Source organism: Hypanus sabinus, chromosome 22 (assembly GCF_030144855.1).
Source record: "Hypanus sabinus isolate sHypSab1 chromosome 22, sHypSab1.hap1, whole genome shotgun sequence".
Classification (NCBI taxonomy): domain Eukaryota; kingdom Metazoa; phylum Chordata; class Chondrichthyes; order Myliobatiformes; family Dasyatidae; genus Hypanus; species Hypanus sabinus.
In genome coordinates this window covers 57,032,167-57,054,136 of record NC_082727.1, presented here as the reverse complement: position 1 = coordinate 57,054,136, position 21,970 = coordinate 57,032,167, and the positions used below count along the sequence as shown (strand labels likewise).

Below are 21,970 nucleotides of genomic sequence, written 5' to 3'. Positions count from 1 at the left end.
ACATTCCACCTGATGTTAGGAGGTACATACTGAGGATGAATAATACAGCCACGCCAGAGTTGAACTCACAGTGCTCATTTTCCTTATCATGCAGAGTGACAGGAAGGAAAGGATTAACATGCTGGAGTTTCCGAGTTACGATGGCATGAAGCCTTGGAACTAAGGAAGGTGGAGGACTATGCACCCGTTGTTCTTCCATGGTGTCCATACACTCAGCAGGATCCAAGAGTGACAATCCGTCCTTTACACTAAACAGAAAGGAAAGAGAAAAATCACTGTTAGTGACAATTGTCTTCACAAAACAAAGCCGCAAGCACCAGATTTTTGAGCCCCCCCAAATAACTGCAATACCGAGTAAAATAGGAAAAACAAAGTACTTTGACTTCATAGCACTGAATGGTAAAGTACAGATTACACTCCTGTGTGAGCTAAATCTCCATTGAACATGAAAATTACAAATTTGAATTTTGTATGAAACAGGCCACTAATGATTATTCCACTCAAGTAGAATAGAATAAAAATAGCACTTGTTTCTTAATTTTGAGGAATATAGATCAAAATTATGAGGGGTATAGATAGGGTAAATGTAAGCAGGCTTTTTCCACTGAGGTTGGGTGGGACGAAAGGTGAAATATTTAACAGGAACATAAGGGGAACTTTTTCCACTCAGAGGATGGTGAGAGTGTGGAACAAGCTGCCAACGCGAGTGGGTTCAATTGTGACATTTAAGAGAAGTTTGGACAGGTACGTGGATGAGAGGGGTGCGGAGGGCTGTGGTCCTGGTGCAAGTCAATGGGACGAGGCAGATTACCAGTTCAGCAAGGACTAAGGTGGACCAAATGTTTTTTTGTGCTGTGGTGCTCTAGCAGTCTATGAATTTAAGAAAGGAGAGATTTAAAAAAGACCTAAGACCTTTACACAGAGGGTGATGAGTAGTTGTAATGAGCAGCCAGAGGAAGTGGTCAAAGATGGTATAACTGCAAAATTTAAGAGGCATTTGGACAAGTACATGGAGGGTTATGGGCCAAATGCAGGCAACTGGGATGAGCAGGGAGGATGCTGTGGCTAGCATGGCTCTGATGGGATGAAGGGCTGGTTTCCTTGCTGTATTACTCTGACTCTGTATACCGGCATCTCAGTAAACATACAGTGACTAGTTCCCTGGGTTAAGTGCCTATTGGCATCATATATACTGATAGCATTGCTATGTTGGGAAACTGACTCTCCCCCAAGCAAGGAATCACATTACAGTATAGGCCATTGAGCCCACAATGACGTGTTGACTTATATAAACCTACACCATGATCAATCTAACCCTACCTCTTAGAACTTTTCCCAATTCCATGTGTCTAAAAGTCTCTTCAATCTCCCTTATGCATCCACCTCTATTACTACCTTCAGCATTATATTCCATGTACTCTGTAAAATCCTACCCATTACATCCCCCTATACTTTCCTCCAATCACCTTAATAGCACGTCTGCTTGTATTAGCCACTGCCCCACTTCCCCAGAAGATGGTGCTGGCTGTCCACTCTATCTATGCCTCTCATAATTTTATACACCCCTATCAATTGACCTCTTATCCTCCTTCACTCCCAAAGAGAACAGTTTCCTGTACATGTTCTCTAACCTAGGCAGCATCCTGGTCATCATTTCCCCAATTCCACCCCCACACCCATCCAGACCAACTAATGCTCTGAACAAGAATATATTTATTCAGTTATTTACTTTTACTCGGCATAAAAACTGCTCTGTACCAAAGGCTGTGTGTGCAAGAGTATTCCAGTTGCTGTGCGGCTGCGCACCCATGCAGTTTAGAAGGAACAGTGATCCTGGTAAATCTCTGCACCTACTCTAAAGCTTCCACACCCTTGCTACAATGTGGTGACCAGAACTGAACACGAAAATTCAAATGTAGTCTGATCAGAGTTTTACAGAGCTGTAACGTTACCTCATGGCTCTTGAACTCAATTCCTCGACTATTGGAGGCCAAAAGACCATAGGCCTTCTTAACTAGCCTATTAACTTGTGCAGCAACTATGAGGGATTCCACGATTTCTCTGCTCCTCCGCGTGGTTTGATGCAGAGACAAGACGTGAGGGCTGGTGTTATGTGGGCCAGGGTACGCAACGTGGCTGCTCAGGGCTGCTTCCACTCTGCATGGTTTTCACACCAAATGGATCTCACAGGCTCCATCTTTGCATTCTGCTGGATGCGGTGAAAAATGCTACTGCTATTTTCTCTCCCTTTGTTCAGATATACTGTACCTTCCCAGCCCAGATGTACAAACTCAGCACTATTTGGCTGCAATGCTCATCTCAGCCCACCCATAACCTGCTCTCGTGGGTAGCTCCTCCACATTAATGAACACAAAGTCAGGCCTTCATGCAAGGTTCCCAGCATAGCAGTGAGTTGCCCAAGCAGATAAAATGGAAGTCCATGGCAGGAGTATTCCCTTCTGCTGCCGGCGTGGCATGGCGCGTCTGTGGGGACCCTGGGGACTTGTGGAACTGTGTGGTGATTTCTTTTGAACTTAAAGTCCTTTAACATCTTTGGACTATTTTTACTGTACCCATAGTCTGTTTTTTTATCAATTATGCTATTGTTTGCACTGTTGTAACTACATGTTGTAACTATGTGGTTTTGTGCAGGCCTTGTAGCTTTAGTTTTTGGTCTTGTTTGTCCGGTGGATTTGGAGCTCCTTTCTGGGGAACATGCTAAGACGGTAGTGCGATATTAATACGCAGCAGCATCTCCGGACTCTGCATTGGGGATTGCCAAATGTTATGTGGATTTTCTGGTGTGGTCTAGTTTGTCATATGCTTTTGCGATATCATTCTGGAGGAACGTTGTCTCATTTTTTAAACTGCATTGCATTTGTGGTTTCTAAATGACAATAAACTGAATCTGAAAACCATAAGACAGGAGAATTAGGCCATTCAGCCCATCAAGTATGCTCTCCAATTTCATCATGGCTGATCCATTTCTCTCTCAAACCCATTCTCCTGCATTCTCAGAGTAAACTTTCACACCCCGACCAATCAAGAACCTATCAATCTCCACCTTGAAAATACCCACTGACCTGGCCTTCACAGCCACCTGTGGCAATGAATTCCACAGATTCACCACTTTCTGGCAAAAAAAAATTCTCAGCTCCTTTTTAAATAGATCTTCCTCTACTGAGGCTGTGCCATCTGGCCTCCCCCAACACAGAAAATATTTTCTCCACATCTACTCTATTTAGGTCTTCCAACAGTCAATAGGTTTCAAACAGAGCTCTCCCCTCCCCCATTCTTCTAAATTCCAGTGAATAAAAACCCCAAACCATTAAATGCTCCTCATAAGGTAATCCTTTCATTCTGGGAATCATTTGCACGAACGTCCTCTGAACCCTCTCTAATATCAGCACATTCTTTCCTAAATAAGGGGCCCAAAACTGCTCACAATACTCCAAGTGCCTTTTTAAGCCTCAGCATTACATCCTTGCTTTTTTTAACTTTTTTGAAGGGCATATTTTTTGAACAACAACACACACAAAATGCTGGTGGAACACAACAGGCTAGGCAGCATCTATGATGAAGGGTCTCAGCCAGAAACGTCAACTGCGCTTCTCCCTACAGATGCTGCCTGGCCTGCTGTGTTCCACCAGCATTTTGTGTGTTGTTGTTGTTGTTTGAATTTCCAGCATCTGCAGATTTCCTCGTGTTTTATCTTTTTTGAAAGATGCATACCAGTGTGTGTTCAAACTCTGGGACCAAGAGCACAATCATGACTCAATACTTAGGCAGGTCACAATACAGTTAAACAAGCTACACTCGTGCTGCACTGAGCCTGATAAGTTCTAGATAAGATATCCAAAACACACAAAAGGAATGGTATTGTAGCGGTGTGCTACACGCAGCGCTAAAATTACGACACGGAGTCGGTAACTGTAGTCGAAGGAAAAAACTTTATTCGAAAACTTCAGCCTCACTTTTAAGCCTCCCTCAACCTGCCCCCATGGCGCAGAGGCTCCAAAGCTCTGTGCTCGCAAACCCCCGTAGGCTATCTAATTGTGAGTCGGTTCGGATGTGCCAGGAAATGGGTCGCCACAGTATTATAAAAACTTTCCTTAAAGTCAGTTGCAAGACTGATAGAAAAAAAGCTAAAATGTGTCAGAAAATTCATAAGACACACATACACACAGGGTAATAGTTTGAATGATTCCATAACACCTCACCTCTCTTCATTAATTACACCCAGAGCCGGATCCACTGATAAAACTCCATATACTTCTAGCATATCATTGACTTTGAAACTATCCCAGTCTTCATAGATCTGCCAAACAGAATATTCATGGAGAAACATTCAGAATGTTATAATGCATGGTAGCTGTGTTCAATATCTTCAGGAGATTTTAATTGAAATGCAGTTACATGTTGCCTACTGAAATTGCAGACAAGAATTAAAAATTACTTCAAAGTCACTTTTAAGACAGTTAAGTCTTGAAATATTTTGAACTGGAGTATTGAGTAATTTTAAAACAAGGTCATGGTGAGATTGTAAAGAAATTTTAATAGAATAGCATGGAATTTCAATGTTTCAGGAAAAGCTTCTTCCTTTCTATCAGATTTCTGAATTGACATCGAACATTCTGAACACCACCTCACTACTTCCCCACCTCCTCTCTTTTTGCGCTATTTACTTAATTTGACTTAAAAAAAATACTGCAAGTAATTTAAAGTTAAAAAAAATAGATATTTTAAAATGTACTGCTACTGCATAACGACAAATTTCACAACATACGCTGGTGATATTAAATCTGGTTCTGATTCAAGTCATAGAGCTCTAGATTTAGAGATTTGCCATTTCAACTCTGAGGAGGAATTAGGAGTAGGGTGGGTAAGACAATGTGTAACTTTTGCCTTATGTGATGCAAGAAAATTCCTTTTTCTTACCTTCACAAGGCATGCAGGGCCTTTCTCTCCTGGTAATGGGAAGTTGAGATCAATTGACGTTGTGCAGTTTGACAAATTTTGGTGTCCTGCTGGAGCCTCCTTTTCAAGACGTTTTGCATCCCCACACCCTTGTGATGCACTACAGCCAGCTGAAACAGGGTAAAAGGTTACCATTTACACCATTTTGTTTCAAAATAATCAATAACCATCAGCGAACAAAAACAGAAATTGGCATACAGCAATTAGGGCTGTTTACTGATTTGTAAGGGTGGCAGGTTGGAGATACAGCTTTACCAAAGAACATGCAAGGCACTTCTTCCTTCTGCTAGCCTGCAGGTCATCCTTGGGTAAGGTGTGACACCTGCTTATATCCCCCCCCACCCCCCCAAATCAGGGAGGCATGAAGTCATGGGAGCAGCTGCTGCATATCACAAGTCCTGGTTATGCGACCACTAACACCAGGCAATCTCTTAAGAGTATTGATTATTGCAAAATTACTGGTAGCTCTGGTTGGCTATTTGGAAATTTGGTTGATCGCAGATGTTTCAGCTCCAAACATTTTGCCAAGCTCAGCAGTCAACCAAACCTCCAAGTATTGATAAAGGCTGGGGTCACCCATCTTATAATGACACTGCCCAGAAGGAGGCAATGACAAACCACTTCTGCAGAAAAATTTGCCAAGATCATGGTCATAGACCATTCCATACACACAGCACATAATGACGACGACTGATTTGTAAGAAATCAATTAACCAACATTCAATTAAATGCTTTATCAAGCAAGCATAGTTTTTGACTATGAATCAACAAGGGAGAGGAGCTGGATTATTTTTGCTGCCGAAACACATCGAGAAAGAAATCTTATCATGAATGACAGCAAAAACTAAACATGCTGTGCAACCATGCTGAACTAAATGAAATACAATTTAATAGACTGGTTAAAATGCTTCAATCTTCCTGATAAGAACAAAGGTGTAAACCCTATTAATCTGCTTGCATTGGTGGTTTGAAAACAATGTTTCTCAATTTTTTGCAGGATGTTAGAGAAACAGGTAAGATTAGTGAACTGTTTCCTCTCAGTTCATTATGTATTAATCATATGTTGTAATAGAGAACGTTAACTTGCTGCAACTAGCTTATTATTTTCTCTGCAGCTCTGGTAATATACAAGCCTGTACCTGCACACTGCTCCTTGGGTTTGGGTGGATGCATTTCCATGTCTTCATCCTCCTCATAACTCCTCTTATGACGACTTGGAGTATAGGATGTGGAAGGATTTCCCCGTGCTTGGCTGGCACTAGCATAGACGTATGGCAATGGGTCAAGGGAAACAGCAGATCACTTTCACTTACTCAGACAAAAAGCCTCACAGACTTAAGCTGAAGAAAGCAGATACATAAAAAGGATATTTCTTTCACCCACTCTGATTCTCCAGGCACAGGAATACAGTAAAATGTTTGCCTCTCCAGGGTGACACATTTGGGAGAGTCCAAAACAATCTCTTGCTGGTGCTGGGAAGAAAATAAATTTTGTTATACATTCTAACAAAGGTAAGTCATCAGTCCAAAGGAAAAATTGTAACAAATGTAAGTTCAAGTTTATTGTTAGTCAACCGTACACATGTACACCACCAAATGAGGCGACATTCCTCTGGACCAAGGTGCACAACACAGTACATATAATTTACACACATACGAGGCCCTCCGTTGCTGGGAGTTGATCATAGATGTTGCATCCTAGCTGTCTAAGTGATACACAAACCAGGACAGTATGATATGGAGAGCCCACGCAACAGGCTCCCCCTCTCCATATAGCTGATGAATCCAATGGAATGACAGAGACCGATGCAGTTTGCCATCGGTGGCATCACTGGAGTTGCCAGTCAGTGTTGAACTCAATGGGCCTGCCTTAGGAATTCTAGCTCCAGAGTTTTCATTGGAATTTACACCCAAACCCTTGTCCACAAGTGGGTATAGCCATAAGGCAGTGGAAGTTTGAGATAAGCGATCTTCTTCTCCTAGATGAACCATGGCTGATGGGCCCCATCTGCCAGAAGAACTGGGTTTAAGGTGTCAGTAACAGGCCTTTGTCCCTTCACTTGTCAGTAGACAGTTCTGCTGGGCTTGGTAACTAAACCACACAGTAGAACACTACGGGAGCTTCATAGATGACGTGACTTGGGTGGTGGCAGGCAGTTCAGTAGCCCTACAGCTAGGGCTAGAAGCTATGTCCCATCCTAATAGTTGTTGTCCTAGTGCTATGATATCTCCTGCCTGAGGGTGCAGGTCAGGAGCTCAAAGAGACTGATGGGGAGATGGGAGGGATCACTGAGAATGCCAAGAGTTCTGCGTATGCAGCACTTCTGATAAATATCTCTAATGGGTGGCAGATCCTATTGATCCTCCTAGCAGTCCTGAAGTAGGAGCTAAAAAGCCGCTGTCTGATTATGTGGAGATACCAATTAATAACTAATCTTCTCCAGGGTACATGCAATTATGCTGGGATTGGCAGCAAACTTGGAATCAATATTCTGTTGGTAAAAGAATATGCAGCCACTCGGCGAGAAAAGGATCAAACCAAGAAGTGAAGCATTCAAGTGAACAGCATGCTCAAACACATGTGTTACACTAACAACTGAGGAATAGTGACTGGGAATTGACATTGCCCCTTCACGAATCACCCCAGCAAAATACCTTCAGAGAAACAAAATACTTAAGAGACACTAAAAGTGGAAGTGGGCTCCAACATTGCAAAGTATCAGAGCAAAACACACACACACACACTCTCTCTCTCTCTCTCTCTCTCAGAATGCCGGAGAAACTCAACAGGTCAGGCAACATCCATGGAGAGCAATAAAGAGTTGACATTTTGGGCAAGACTCTTCAATGGGACAGCAAAATAACATGCAAACGTCCAAAGAAAAGTTGAAATGAGGTGGTTGAATTCTATTTGTAAAATGAAGAATAGAGAGCAACTAAAGACAATTGGTGACCATTCTACACTGTCAAGCACTGAAAGGATTTTAGCTTTAAGTGAAGGTGCCTTTGACTTCAGTATTCAGCTGGTTTTAGCTATAGTGCTAGCTCCATCTACTGTTAAACAACTAAAGTACACTTAAAAAGTATCATCGAACTTACAATTAAAAAAAATGAGAGAGTAACAGGCCCAACGAGCCTGCACCATCCAATTACACACATGACCAATTTACCTACAAATCTATACGGCTTTGGAGTGTGGTTGGAAATCCACGCAGTCACGGGGAAAGCGTACAGACAGCGGTGAAATTGAACCCAGGTCGCTGGTGCGGTGACAGCGATATCCTAAAAGCTACGGTGGTTTTGGGGCCTGTTTTTAGGCTGGTGAGATTCAGTATCTGACGGACAATAAAGGGGCAATCTATAATTTAGGCTAAATTTAGTTACTTACCCCACATTCAGCAACATCTTTGTACTTTCCAAACCGTAGAACCTACCAAGAACAGAACAAATATATTCTCAACGATAAAATCTCTGCTTAAAATTTAAAACCTAGCAAAGCATCTGACAATATAAGAGTTGAACTGGATATACAAACTCAATCAACTTCACTCACCCCATCACTCAACTGTTCCCACAACCTATGAACTCACTTTCAAAGACCATCTCATGTTCTTGATATCTATTGCTCATTTATTATTTGCACACTGGTTTCTTGCCCATCCTGTTGGGTGAGGTCTTTCATTGATTCTATTGAGTTTCTTGGGTTTACTGTGAATGCTCACAGAAAATTGAATTTCATGGCGACATACATGTACTTTCATAATAAATTTACTTTACATAGAGAAAGAGCAGTGGACCAATTAATTACGAGATTTAAAGAATGCTTGAAGTTCAAGTGCAAATATTGTGAAGGAATCCACATTTTAACAATGCTTAGCAACATCGTACAGAAATGATGCAACTAGGTTCAGTGGATGCCGGTTAACTGGGACACACCCGGACCAGTACATTTTGGCCTAATTAAACGGCTGCCCAATTAGCTTAAGGTTCATGGAAATAGTTCATTTTTGGCCGTTTCTGGCATCCGCAAACCTGAATGCTTGAGCAAAACAGTTCTGAATTGTCTTTGTTTATTTCTCTCCAATTATCAGTGACAAAAATTACAGATTTGAGTACAAATGCATCAACTGATGCTATTCAAAATCTGTTCTAAACACAGCTTCATGTCTAACAGCCATGCAATTGACACCAGTTAGAAACTGTTCAACAAGTCTCCTGTTGTAATTAAGTGGCATAGTGTCCCAATAGACAAAGGGAATTCCAACTATTTTCTCAAATAGTTTTTTGTTCTTTAAGCATTGTCCCAAATAAACAGCTGCATTGATTAACCGATGGCGCAATTATCCAGAATTCATTGTATTTCACCTTAGACTAGCGTACAAGGCTCACAAGCCATAAATGACCTTTCAACCCACTTCATCTCAGCCTTTAGAAGACAAATTCTGAAGTCCTGTCACAGTGGTATCCAATGGCTCCTTAAATGAGCCTTAACCATCACTCATCATGCAAAGAGAGCAAACAGGCCAAGGAAGGCCAAGTCCAGAAGGTGGCAGAGAACTGTTCTGTCACAATGAATCTGGAAAGTGGGGTACAGCTGACCGTGTGTCAGTGGCAGACACTCATCAGGTGAGATGTATTTTTTCATCACATTGTACCTTATCACCAATTCATACGAACGCAACCTGAATACGTAACTATATTAACTTATCGTCACTAAGTGTACAGAACACCTTAGCTCTGGGCAATATGCCGATGTTTAATATTAAACAGCTTCAGAGCAGTGCAGGGGACAGCAGGTACACCTGCCACCTCACAGCTCAGCAACCCAGATTCAATCCTGAACTTCACTGTTGTCTGCATGGAGTTAAAGATTAGCTTGGTCACATGCGCATCGAAACATACAGTGAAGCGCATTTTTATGTCAATGACCAACACCGGCTGAAGATTGTCCTGCAAGAGTCACCACACTTCTGGTGCCAACGTAGCATGGCCACAACTCACTAACCCTAATCTGTACATTTAGGAATGTGAGAGAGAACCAGAGCACCCAGGGAATCTTGTGGGTCCCAGCCAGACTGAATCATCTCCTCCATGATCTCCATCAGCACAGGCTGTTAGCTTAGCCCCTTGCTCTACTCACTTTACACACGAATGTGTGGCTAAGCACAGCTCCAAAGCCATATTCAAGTTTGCTGTCGTAGGCCAAATCAAAGGCGGTGACGAATCAGCAGACAGGAAGGAGACTGAAAATCTGGCTAAGTACAGCCACACAACAACCTCTCACTCAATGACAGCAAGACCAAGGAGCTGAATATTGACTTCAGGAGAAAGAAACCAGAGGTCCACGAGTCAGTCATTATCAGGGAATCAGAAATGGAGAGAGTCAGCGACTTTGAATTCCTCAGTGTTATCATTCCAGAGGAACTGTTCTGGGCTCAGCACGTTAAATGCAATTACAAAGAAAGCAGAGCAGTGCGTCTATGTCCTTAGTTTCTGGAGATTCAGCATGACAACTAAAACTTTGACAAACTTCTATAGCTGTGTAGCAGAGAGTATACTGACTGGCTGCATTGCAGCCTGGTATGGAACCACCACTGCTCTTGAACAGAAACGACCCAGTCCATCACCACCACTGAGCACACCTACACAAAGTGCTGTCACAGGAAAGCAGAATCCATCAGCGGGGATCCCTGCCACCTAGGTCATGCTCTCTTCTCACTGCTGCCATCAGGAAGGTTGTACAGTGCCCTAGGACTCCCACCACCAGGTTCAGGAACCCGAACCCTCAGGCTTTTGAATCAGGGGATAACTTCACTCACTCCATCACTGAACAGCTCCCACAAGCTATGGACTCAGTTTCAAGGACTATCTGATGTTTTAGATAGTTATTGCTTGTTTGTTTGTTTATTTATTCACATTTATTTCACAGTTGCAGTGCTACTTTCTGCACATAGTCTGTTGGCTGTGGTCTTTCATTGACTTTATCATGTTTCTTGGATTGACTGTGTTTGCCAGCAAAAAGAGGAATCTCAGGGTTGTGCAGTATATGACAACATACATGTACTTCGATAATAAATTCACTTTGAACTTTGCTGTACCAACCTCACAACCCTGGATTCCCTTGCCTGATGAACACTGACAGAAGTTAGAAGGGTAGACAGGAACCTGAAAAGACTTAAAAGTTTAAAATTATAAAAAATATCATTAAAACTAAAATAGTTCTGAGTTTCCTTAATATACCAAAACTGTTGTTGTTATAGCTGACAGTGTTAAGTCATTTGAATTACAGGTCTTGTGTGCCACAACAGCATAGCACGCCCACACCTCACTAACTCAGCTACAGCTTACATGTAGCTCAACTTATTGCTGTAAACTGCAGACAGTTTTAGAGATTTATTTTCTTGTCAAACTAGAGCAAGCAAATTGAACTCGCATTATGCGATCAAGAAACACAAAGAAACCCCAAGCCTGTCATTTACCATTTTGATTCAGAACAGTGTTAATATCCTATTTCTACTCCAGAAATACCTACCTTGGATTTGGCGTTTGACTCCACCGTCTCATAAATTCCCATATAAAACTCTGGATCAAACATGTCCTGGATCATACAGCGGAACTTCACCAAGCTATTTGGCTTTAAGTAATGCAGTGGAACATCATTCAAGGAAGGGACCTGTAAGCAGGAAGGCAAAACTGCATTGTAGTCAAATCAGCACTGGAGGATGTTGTTAATCAGGATCGGACAATGGGTGACAACTTCACTGAATTTTACCTGCCCCATCACTGAAATGCTCTCACAACCTATGGACTCACTTTCAAGGTCCCTTCATCTCTTGTTCTCAATATTTATTGCTTTTCTCCCATTTTGTATCTGCACAGTTTGTTGCCTTTTGAGCATTGGTTGCTTGTCCGTCCTGCCAGGTGCAGCCTTTCAATGACTCTATTATGGTTCTTGGATTTGCTGAGCAGGAAAGAGAATCATGTTCTTTGATAATAAATTTATTTTGTAACTTTGTTTGTTTGTAACTGCTGAAAGAATAGATCCCTTATATTAGCCATTCCTGCCCTCTGAAAAAGGTGCCAGTTAGCAATGCCCCTTAGCAATTGGTTAATTTTGCTTCTAAAGGCCCTAGGACAGATCTCCTGCCAAACTCCATCCTGCTCTGCCAGCAGATAAGCCTTCAATTGTATTATTCTGGAACAGAGGCTCTAGCAGAGTCACCCCGTCAGCACGGTGCTGTACCACTGACACACACAAATTTTTCACCTCTCAGATTTGGAAATGTATGCATATCAGATTGAACTAGTTGAAATCGAGGGGTCCAAAGGCAGGGTGATAAGAGATCTATTCAATGGAGTGCACCAAATTCCAAACATCAGCAGTTGGATGTCACAGAGCTACTTAAAAATTGAACCTAAGAGGTTTAATAAAACAAATGTTAAAAATTAAAAACTGCAATTCTTAAAAAAAAGTCCTTTTTCTTTCTTGCTCTTAATATGCTTCTCCTTCTCTTCATCTTTTTATTTATGTACATAATTTGGCATTGAATTAGCCATAGTTTATTTTGATGTACAAACATTTAAATTTTGCTTCATTAATTAAGCACCTTCACTCCATTTGCCACAATGGGCAGGATGTAGTGCCACAATGTAGTGGTCAACCACTACAAATCCAATCCCTATCCCATTCCATCGTATCCTTCCACTACTGCCTCGATAAGAGCACTCTCAGATTAGAGGAGGAACACCTCATGTTCCATCTGGGTAGCCCCCAACCTGATGTCACGAATGTCTAACTTCCAGTAATTTCTCCCCACCTCCTGTTGCCCCTGCCCTCTTGCCCCTTCCCTTCTCCTCATTTGCTTACCACCCACCTCTGGTGCCTCTCCTTCCCTTTCTTCCACTGTCCATTCATTTCTTATCAAATTCCTGTTCCAATGTACTATCTTAAATAAAACTAACACCATATGCAGTACTCCAAATATGGTCTTAGATATGTATTCAATTTCCATTACTATAAACAGGAACTCTTCTGCCTACTCAAGGTGTCAAATCTCCTACGTAGGGGTACACAATGAAACAAATTTCAAATCTCAAATTCCCAAATACCCAATTATAAAATCTGGCTCTAAGCATGTTGCCACAGGAAATGACAAGTGCAAGTGTCTTTTTTATTTACTTAGATCAGAAGTTCCCAACTTGTTTTAAACGATTAAGCAATGAGTCTGTAATCCCAGGTTGGGAATACCGGATTTAGAGATAATATTTGGAAAAAGGTCCTTCCAGCGCAAGAAGTTGCACCAGCCAGATCCCATGTATATTTAACCCAAGTCCAGTCATAGGACACTTAACAATGACCAATTAACCTACTAACTGGTAGGTCTTTGGACTGTGGGAGGAAATCAGAGCATCTGGAGGAAACCCTCCTGGTCAAGGAGAGAACATATTTACAGTCAGCACTGCAATTGAGCTCTGAACTCTGATACCCTGAGCTGTAGCATAGCAGTAACAGCTATGCTACCCAGTCGCCCTCTAATACTATTAATGAGAACAAAATAAAATTTTAGATTCCAAACAAGTGCAATGCGATAACTTAAATGCGAGTTAAGGGAATATTTTAGGCTTAAAAGGGAAATCATTCTAATTACATACGAAGTCAAAAATTGTGTCAGCCAAACGAAGCAAAAGAAAAAAATTCAGAAGTGAGACAACAGCAGAGCTAAAAACTCTGCTTGGTTTGGTAGTTCCTTTGATTCAATCAGTCTTTCTGCGGGTCCTATATTAAAAGAGCATTTTCTGCAATTTAGCCTTGTGGTATATTACTAGTGGCACATAGCTGTCAGAAGAAAGTACAAATTATGTTCATAGTATGGAAAACTAATGTGATCCAAGCCTGCTATTAAACAAAATATACTGAGCATTCTCAGAGCATTTCCTCCGAAGCATTAGTTGATCCAATTGCACTGTCACCAGTTACCTGATTTATTGCACAATATTGTACATTCAGCCTCACAAATGCACTTGAGTGTTCTGAGGCTAGTGACTATGGATTTATTATACAATTGAATAAGCAATAACTCCATTATGTTGAGAAGGTCTTAAATTACACTATTCTAAATAATTGTTATGTTTATTTCAAAAGGAATGGTAGAATAAACAATGTATGAAATAATCTCTCACCCAGCTGGCTGCAGTCGTCTCCTTCAACTTCTCTCTGAAGTACTCCACCACTTTCTTTTCCCATTCCCCACCAGCGCCACTTTGAGCTGTAAAGTTCAAATCAAGGCCCAACGTCAGAAATGTTTCCTCACCCTACAGTAATATTTTCAAAGGTTCTGAGTGGACGACATAGCAAGATGCCAATTGAGCAAACATTTATATCACAGTTCAATGAGTCCAAGGATGCACATATCAGATAGACAGACCACACAAACAAACATGGATAGTGGCCCAATACAAGCTAACAAAGACTTTAATTATTATTGGTTTCTGGAGAGAGAAGGAAATACGGACAGAGGATTAGGAGTTTAAAGCAGGCAAGTGTGGGGTGTTGCACTTTGGGAAGTCAAATGCAAGAGAACAGGAAATTACACAGAAAATGGTAGGACCATTTAGTACACTAATGCATGAGGAATCTTAAGGTTTTATGGGGGGGGGGGAAGGATCAACCATGATGGAAAGGTATAGCAGACTTGATAGGCCAGATTTCTGCTTCTATGTCTTATGGTGTTAAGGTCCAAGTCTGACAGCTCAATGAAATTGGTGCAGGGTGGCAAAGGCACTTACGTCCATTGGCTGGGGCACTGAGCCATGCTGCTGCATAAACATTTAGAGTATTATGTGCAGTTCTGGTCTGAAGGATGTGGTGGCAATTGACAGGGTGGTTCAAAGTATGTATACCATGTACAACCTTGACATTCATCTGCTTACAGGCAGCCACAGAACAACACAAAAGAATCCACACAACGAAGCCATCAACCAGCCAATGTGTGAAAAAATGAAGAATTGTTAGAATGCTTACCATAATATTGCTTGGATTAGAGTATATTAACTATAAGGAGAAGGCAGTCAAACTTGTATTGTTTTCTTTGGAGTGCCGAAGGGAGAAACATATAAAATGTGAAGATAGACCCCTAGGTTGGGAATCTCTGAACTAGATGGTCAGAGAGTGCAGATGCCAAATACCAGACAGCAAAGCTTTAAATGAGATGGGGTGGAAGTTAAAGGAGATTTCGGATGAAAGATTATTTCTTTAAATAAGGAGATTGGTATGTGTCTGGAATGGTGTCCATCTGTTTCAGTGAGTGTGTGCAATAGTTCAAGCATTTACAATAGTGATGTTTAAGAGGTATTTAGAAAGGTACAGTAACATACAGCAAATGGAGGGACATGGGTCATAGACAGATGGAATTAGTTTCATTTGGCATCAGGGTTGGTTGAAGGCCCATTCTTTGTGTTGAAGAGCACAAAGTCTAGGCAGTGAAAGGTGTAACCACGAAATCATAAAGGTAGATAATAAGGAACATTTTCTTATGGGAGAGTTAAGTGTAGGTTTAGAGGGGTCTAACGAAGAATTCAACCCTCTCCCTAACACAAACAGTCCATAAATGACCGAGGCTGGGATTGGATAAGCAGTATAGAATTAACAGCAGGAGCCAAAAAGCATCTTCAGTCTTCCTAAACTTGGTCTATCTGACATTCAGAGAATATTGCAGCCACAGAGTGAAATCTGAGAGGGTGGAAGGCAGCATATTTAACAGCACCTGCACAAGCATTTAATTCAGCAAGATATACTCATCCACCAACCAAGCACCGGTTAGTGGGTTTAGTACAAGCTGGTACTTTCCACATGTTCTACCCATTCACCAGCGGTAAGGTTTTCAGCTGTTAAGTTCAAATCAAGACGTACTTCAGCAATGTGTCCTCATCCCACAGTAATATTTGAGGGGTGAGTGGAAGAGGAAATGAGATACCAACTGAGCAAACCAAAGAATGCCCTTATGGCTCTGCCCCTGTACGAAGGGGAGCAGAAGACAGCTACACTGCAGAGATAAAAGAGAAACACCTAAAGAACACAACATACAAAAACACAGCCGGGGTCACTGAGACAGGAGGTGTGATGAGCCTAGGCCAGGATTTACAATGATGAGTGGAAGATAAAGTTGGGATTGGAGGCAATAACCAGGTCAAAACAAAAGCTACAGGACCATTAGGACAAGGTTCAATCTACAGAGAATCCAATTCAAAACCCAATTCAGCCACAACTTCAGCACTCAAAGACAATATTTGATGCATGAAGCTACAATTCATGCCAGATCTTTCATAGAAGACAGACTACAGCCCATGTTGTGCCAACTTATTCCAAGATCAATCTAATCCTTACCTCTCACACAACCCTCCATTTTTCTATCATCCATGTGCATCTAAAAGCTTCTTCGATGCACCTAATGTATCAGCCATGACCTCTTCCGAGACGGTGTTCCATGCACTCACCACTCTGTGTAAAGAACTTGCCTCTGACATCCCTCCCCCCATACTTTCCTCCAACCACCTTAACATTATGCTCCCTGGTATTAGTCATTTTTGTCATGGGATAAGTAGTCTCTGCCTGTCCACTCAATCTGTGCATCTTAATTTATTTCATTGTTATGTATTTAGAAGTACAGCACAGTACAGACCCTTCCGACCCAACGAGCCACAGCGCCCAGCAACCTACCTATACAATAGGTAGTCACAGGACTATTTTACAATGACCAACAAACTAGCAAATCTTTGTACTGTGGGAGAAAACTGCAGCATCCGAGGGAAACGTATGCAGTCTTGGGGACAACGCACAAAATCCTTACAGACAGCACCGGAACTGAACTCTGATGTCTCAAGCTGAAATAACATCATGCTAACTTGTAATAGCCCAAGCTGTAATAGTGTCATCTTGTACAACTCCATCAAGCTATAAAAGAAAATTTTTTTAAAAAACTATGCCCTCTAACAATAAAGACCCAGGATAAGCCTGCCTCCCATATTTCAGGAAACACCTCTCAGTGAAGGGCAACATTGATATGAAATATGACACTTGTCTACAGTGCACTAGCAGTTGGCATTTCCAGCCAAGACCCTTCAGCAAGATGTATTTGAATAACAAGACCTCACACCTGGTGCATAGACCCTAGTCTATATTGCAGCAATTACCTTTTTACTTTCCAACTTTCAAGACATAGACAAACTACAGCTGGGGAAATGAAACCAAGTTTATCTGTGCAAAATCTTCCAAACCAGGACCAACAAACCAACCTGAGCCTTCTTTCCCAGGCCAGTGTTCAGCATTGATATCCCAATATATATTCAGCCCTGACAGACTGACTAATTTATTCACGTCCACTCCATATCCCAAAATAGATTTGCCACCATGTCTGAGATCTTTCTGTTCAAATTGCAAGTGATTATCTTCTTGACCAGGGGACCAAGAACTCCTTCCTTAAAGGTATTGGTCAATGGCATAAAAAAAGATTGGGAGCCCCTGTTATAGACAGGACTCAACGATGCTCCAAAAATGTACTTGGAAGAAATTTAACCCACTTATTAAGGTTGCATTAAGGACCCTGCATTTTCTCACTGGCAAAACTCAAAGCTGTATTGTAACACACACAAGAGTTGGAGGAACTGCAGGTCAATCAGCATCTATAGAGAAGAATAAACAGTTGATGTTTTGGGCCAGACCCTTCATAAGGACTATAATGTAAATACTTGGAGTACTCCACTTACCAAACTATCACTGGACAGTCCTGCCAGCAATCACTGCCTAACCTGTTGGGTCTGCAGATCCAACACTGGCTGCAAAAGCCACTTCTGAGCTCAGACAGCCCTGAGTGTTGGCATGGCATCCTTGAACTCAAGGTATAGCATTTGTGAACCCTGTAGAGTTTTCACTATTTCTGCATAAATATAACCTAAAATGTGGTCAGATCTTCACACAAGTACTAAAACTAGATAAAGAGAACCCAATTACATAAAAAACACACAAAAAAAAATTACTTGTACATGTATTTAGAGAAAATTTCACCGGGTTCACAAACTTTCTAGCACCACTGTAAAACAAAATTGCATCAACAGCTATAGCATGCATATACAGTGGATCCCGGTTACTTAATTATTTAGTGTTACAGTGCAGAGTAGGCCCTTACTTGAGCCGTGTCATCCAGCAACCCCCAACATACCCGATTAACACTAATCACCGGACAATTAATAACAACTAGCTGGTACATCTTTGGCCTGTGGGAGTTAACTGAAGCACCCAGGTTGGACGAACAGATGGGTGGCAGATTGAACTCCAAAGTCTGGAATGTCCCAAGCTGTAATAGTGCTGCGCTAACTGCTAATTGGGACACAGAAGGACCAGTACATTTTGGCCCAATTAAGCGGTTATCTCAATGAGCTGAAGTTTCATGGAAATAGTTTAAAAGGTATATATATATATATATATATATATATATATATATATAAAAAAAAAGACCAACTGAGTAACAACTTGTTTATTTAAATAAAATACAGAGCAAATTAGAACATTACCAATACTACAGCAGTACTATAAGACTGTATTAGTTCCTAACCGTTATCGATGGAGGAATTCGTCCAGTCTACTTTTGATTGACTATAAATGAACAAAATCAGCATAGACAACCAGTGCAGATAATGGATTGCCTTCAAACAAAGCTTTCAATGGATGCATCCTCCAAATCTATATACACATGACTGTGTGGCTACATATAGCTCAAATACCATCTATAAATTTGCTGATTCAATCATCATTAGCAGAATCTCAGGTGGTGACAAGAGGGCGTACACGAGTGAGATATGCCAACCAGTGAAGTGGTGTCGCAGCAACAACCTGACACTCGATGCCAGTAAGACAAAAGAGCTGATTGTGGACTTTGGAAAGGTAAGATGAAGGAGCACAGACCAATCCTCAGAGGGATCAGAAGTGGAGAAAGTGAGCAGTTTCAAGTTCCTGGGTGTCAAGATCTCTGAGAATCTGACCTGGTCCCAAAATATTGATGCAGTTATATAAAAGCAAGGCAGCAGCTATACTTCATTAGGTGTTTGAAGAGATTTGGTATGTCAACAAATACACTCAAAAACTTGTGTACCAAAGAGCATTCTGACAGGCCGCATCACTGTCCGGTATGGGGGTGGTGGGCTACTCCACAGGACCATACAAAGCTGCAGAGGGCTGTAAGTTTAGTCAGCTCCATCTTGGGTATTATCCTGCCAAGTACCCAGGACATCTTCAAGGAGCGGTGTCTCAGAAAGGCAGCGTCCATTATCAAGGACCTCCAGCACCCAGGGCATGCCCTTTTCTTATTGCTATGACCAGGTAGGAGGTACAGAGGCCTGAAGGCACACAATCCGCTATTCAGGAACAGCTTCTTCCCCTCTGCCATCCGAATCCTAGATTGGCATTGATCCCTTGGACATTACCTCACTTTAATATATAGTATTTCTGTTTTTTTTGCATAATTTTTAATCTATTCAACATATGGACTGCCTTCAATTTTTTTTTCTTCTATATTATGTAATGCTGCTAAATTAACAAATTTCACATCACATGTTGGTGATTATAAACCTGATTCTGATCTTCATTTTCATTGTAACGTTCAAGATGATTGTCAATACCTTCAAATTCTTTATAGTTTCTAACTTGTTGAAGGAATGAAATAGTTTCATTTTCACCCTGGGCTGTTTCTAGCATCTCCAAGACGAAATGCTTGAAACCGTGATGAGCAAAACAGTACTGAATTGTCTAATTGTTTGTTACCCGCCAACTATCAGTGACACACCACTGAAGCCATTTTAAATTGGTTCTCTCTAGGCACAGTATAGTGTCTAAAGGCCACATGACATGCACGGGACTGACACTAGTTAGGAGCTGTTCAGCAAGAGTCTCCTGTCCCAATTAACTGGTGATTTTCTTGATTTGTTTGTTCTTTAAGAGTTGACCCAAATAAACAGCTGCCCTGATCAACCAACGGTCAAGTGACCGTCCACTGGATAACTAAATGTCAAAAGGCAGCTCCAAACTGGCTTTCAATAAATGCTTTGAGCCAATCCTTTCAAGGCTCAATATTTTACTAAGACTGCACTGAGAAATACAATTGCCATCTTCTCTTGAAATGATTACCACTGTCCCCTAGTTTTAAAGCTAAAAGGGATGTTAACACCTTCCCACACTGCAATGGAAGGAGTTGCTTCTCAATCTCAGAGCCCCGATGACTCACAGAAGATCAGGCATTCACAGCACAGGGGCAGAAGTTCAAAGTTTAATTAAATTTCTTATCAAAAGTACATTTCTGTTACAACTCCAAGATTCATTTTCTTGCAGGCATACTCAATAAATCCATAAAGAAATGATAACCATTAATAAAGGAAAGACCACACCAACTTGGGCGCTGAACCAGCATGCAAAAGTCACAAATTGCGCGAATACAAAACAAGAAACAATAACGAGTAAACAAACAACATTGAGAATATGAGATGAAGACTTTGAAAGTGAGTCCATTGATGTGGAAACATCAGGACAAGTGAAGACTATTCCTGAACCCAGTGATGGTGAGCCTTGATCTTCTTCCTTTTGGCAGAATAGGGAAGAGAGCACGTCCTGGGTGGTGGGGATCCACGAGACTGGATGCTGCTTTCCTGCGACAATGCTTTGTGAAAATTTGCTCAATGCTGGGGTGGGCTTTACCCATGATGGACTGGGCTGTATCCACTATTTTTTGTAGGATTTTCTGTTCTGTTCATAGGCGCTTCCACACCAGGCAGTGACACAACCAGTCAATATACTCTCCAGCAGACATCTATAGAAGTTTGTCAAAGCTTTAAATGTCTGTTGAATCCTTGCAAACTCTGAAGGAAACAGAGGCTGACATGACGACTTAGGATAATTAAGCCCTTAAAACTGCTTCCGTTAAATTTCCAAATGTGGTCACCAATATAGGCAAGTCAACTCCAAACTTTTGGCCAGTTCCGTGCCTATTGTGCACAGAAAACAAACAAATCTGGCAATGGGCAAATCCTGCAACGACTCAACTGTAACCCAATAACCTACATCATCAGAAGGAACATTGATTGAGCTATTTTCTGTGTCGTTCTGCCAAGCATTGTGGATATACTATGTCGGTGCTGGGACATGTAGCGACATTTGCCTCCAGCACATCTTTAAGCTGTAGAGGCTGTTAAGGCAAATGATGCAATTCACTGTATGTTTCAATGTACAAATGATAAAAAAAAATCCTAATCTAAATCTGATTATGCCTGACCAAAATCCAAACTATACTGCACTAAAAACAATTTCACTGAAGCCATGGACTGCCATTTAACAATGGCAAGATATAATGAGCCATAAAATAGAACCTGCACTGTAAGTGTTGTGACAGACCACTCTTTTTCACTGGTTTATTGGCAAATGGCGAGGGGCTGCGTGACCTCAGTCACAGCGAGGACAAGGCCTCAAGCTGCGGTGTCCCGTTTACAGTCACCCAGGGGAGGTGTCAGTCAGTGCGGCATGGCGTCCATGCTGGTGGTTTTGGTGCTGCCCCCGGTGCTCGCTCAGCAGAAGAGAAGTTGTATCACGTTCGACTGCTGACTGCTGCAACATTCATGGACTCAGGGACTTGGACTATATTTGTGTGACTGTATTTTACTGCTATATTACATGTGCTATATGTGCCTTGTGTTGTGTGTGATGAACTCATGCTATATGCTGTGTATTGTGTTTTGCACCTTGGCCCTGGAGTAACACTTTCGTTTGACTGCATTCATGTACGAATGACAACGAAATGTGAGATAAAACCTCCAGTGGCTTAACCAGTGATGTCAAAGGTAGACTTTATTACAGGTTTCCCCTGCTATTCGAAGGTAGAGTGTTCCTATGAAACCGTTTGTAAGCCGGAATGTTGTAATGTGAAGAAGCAATTACCACTTATTTATATGGGAAAAAT

General features: G+C 41.5%; 1 protein-coding gene across 2 annotated transcripts in view; it reads right to left on the bottom strand.

Annotated features, from left to right (window-relative positions):
• mcmbp (minichromosome maintenance complex binding protein) overlaps positions 1–21,970 on the bottom strand; it is a 37,992-nt gene that overhangs the window by 13,050 nt on the left and 2,972 nt on the right. Inside the window, exons 2-10 of one of the 2 annotated variants that reach the window (XM_059947817.1) lie at positions 14,157–14,242; positions 11,509–11,649; positions 11,079–11,150; positions 8,365–8,406; positions 6,348–6,449; positions 6,117–6,246; positions 4,939–5,087; positions 4,221–4,318; positions 70–248 (exon numbers count right to left, since the gene is read on the bottom strand). In XM_059947817.1, coding sequence (XP_059803800.1) covers positions 70–248; positions 4,221–4,318; positions 4,939–5,087; positions 6,117–6,246; positions 6,348–6,449; positions 8,365–8,406; positions 11,079–11,150; positions 11,509–11,649; positions 14,157–14,242 — 999 coding nt within the window. The remainder of the gene's footprint in view (positions 1–69; positions 249–4,220; positions 4,319–4,938; positions 5,088–6,116; positions 6,247–6,347; positions 6,450–8,364; positions 8,407–11,078; positions 11,151–11,508; positions 11,650–14,156; positions 14,243–21,970) is intronic. The other variant, XM_059947818.1, reaches the window with a different exon arrangement.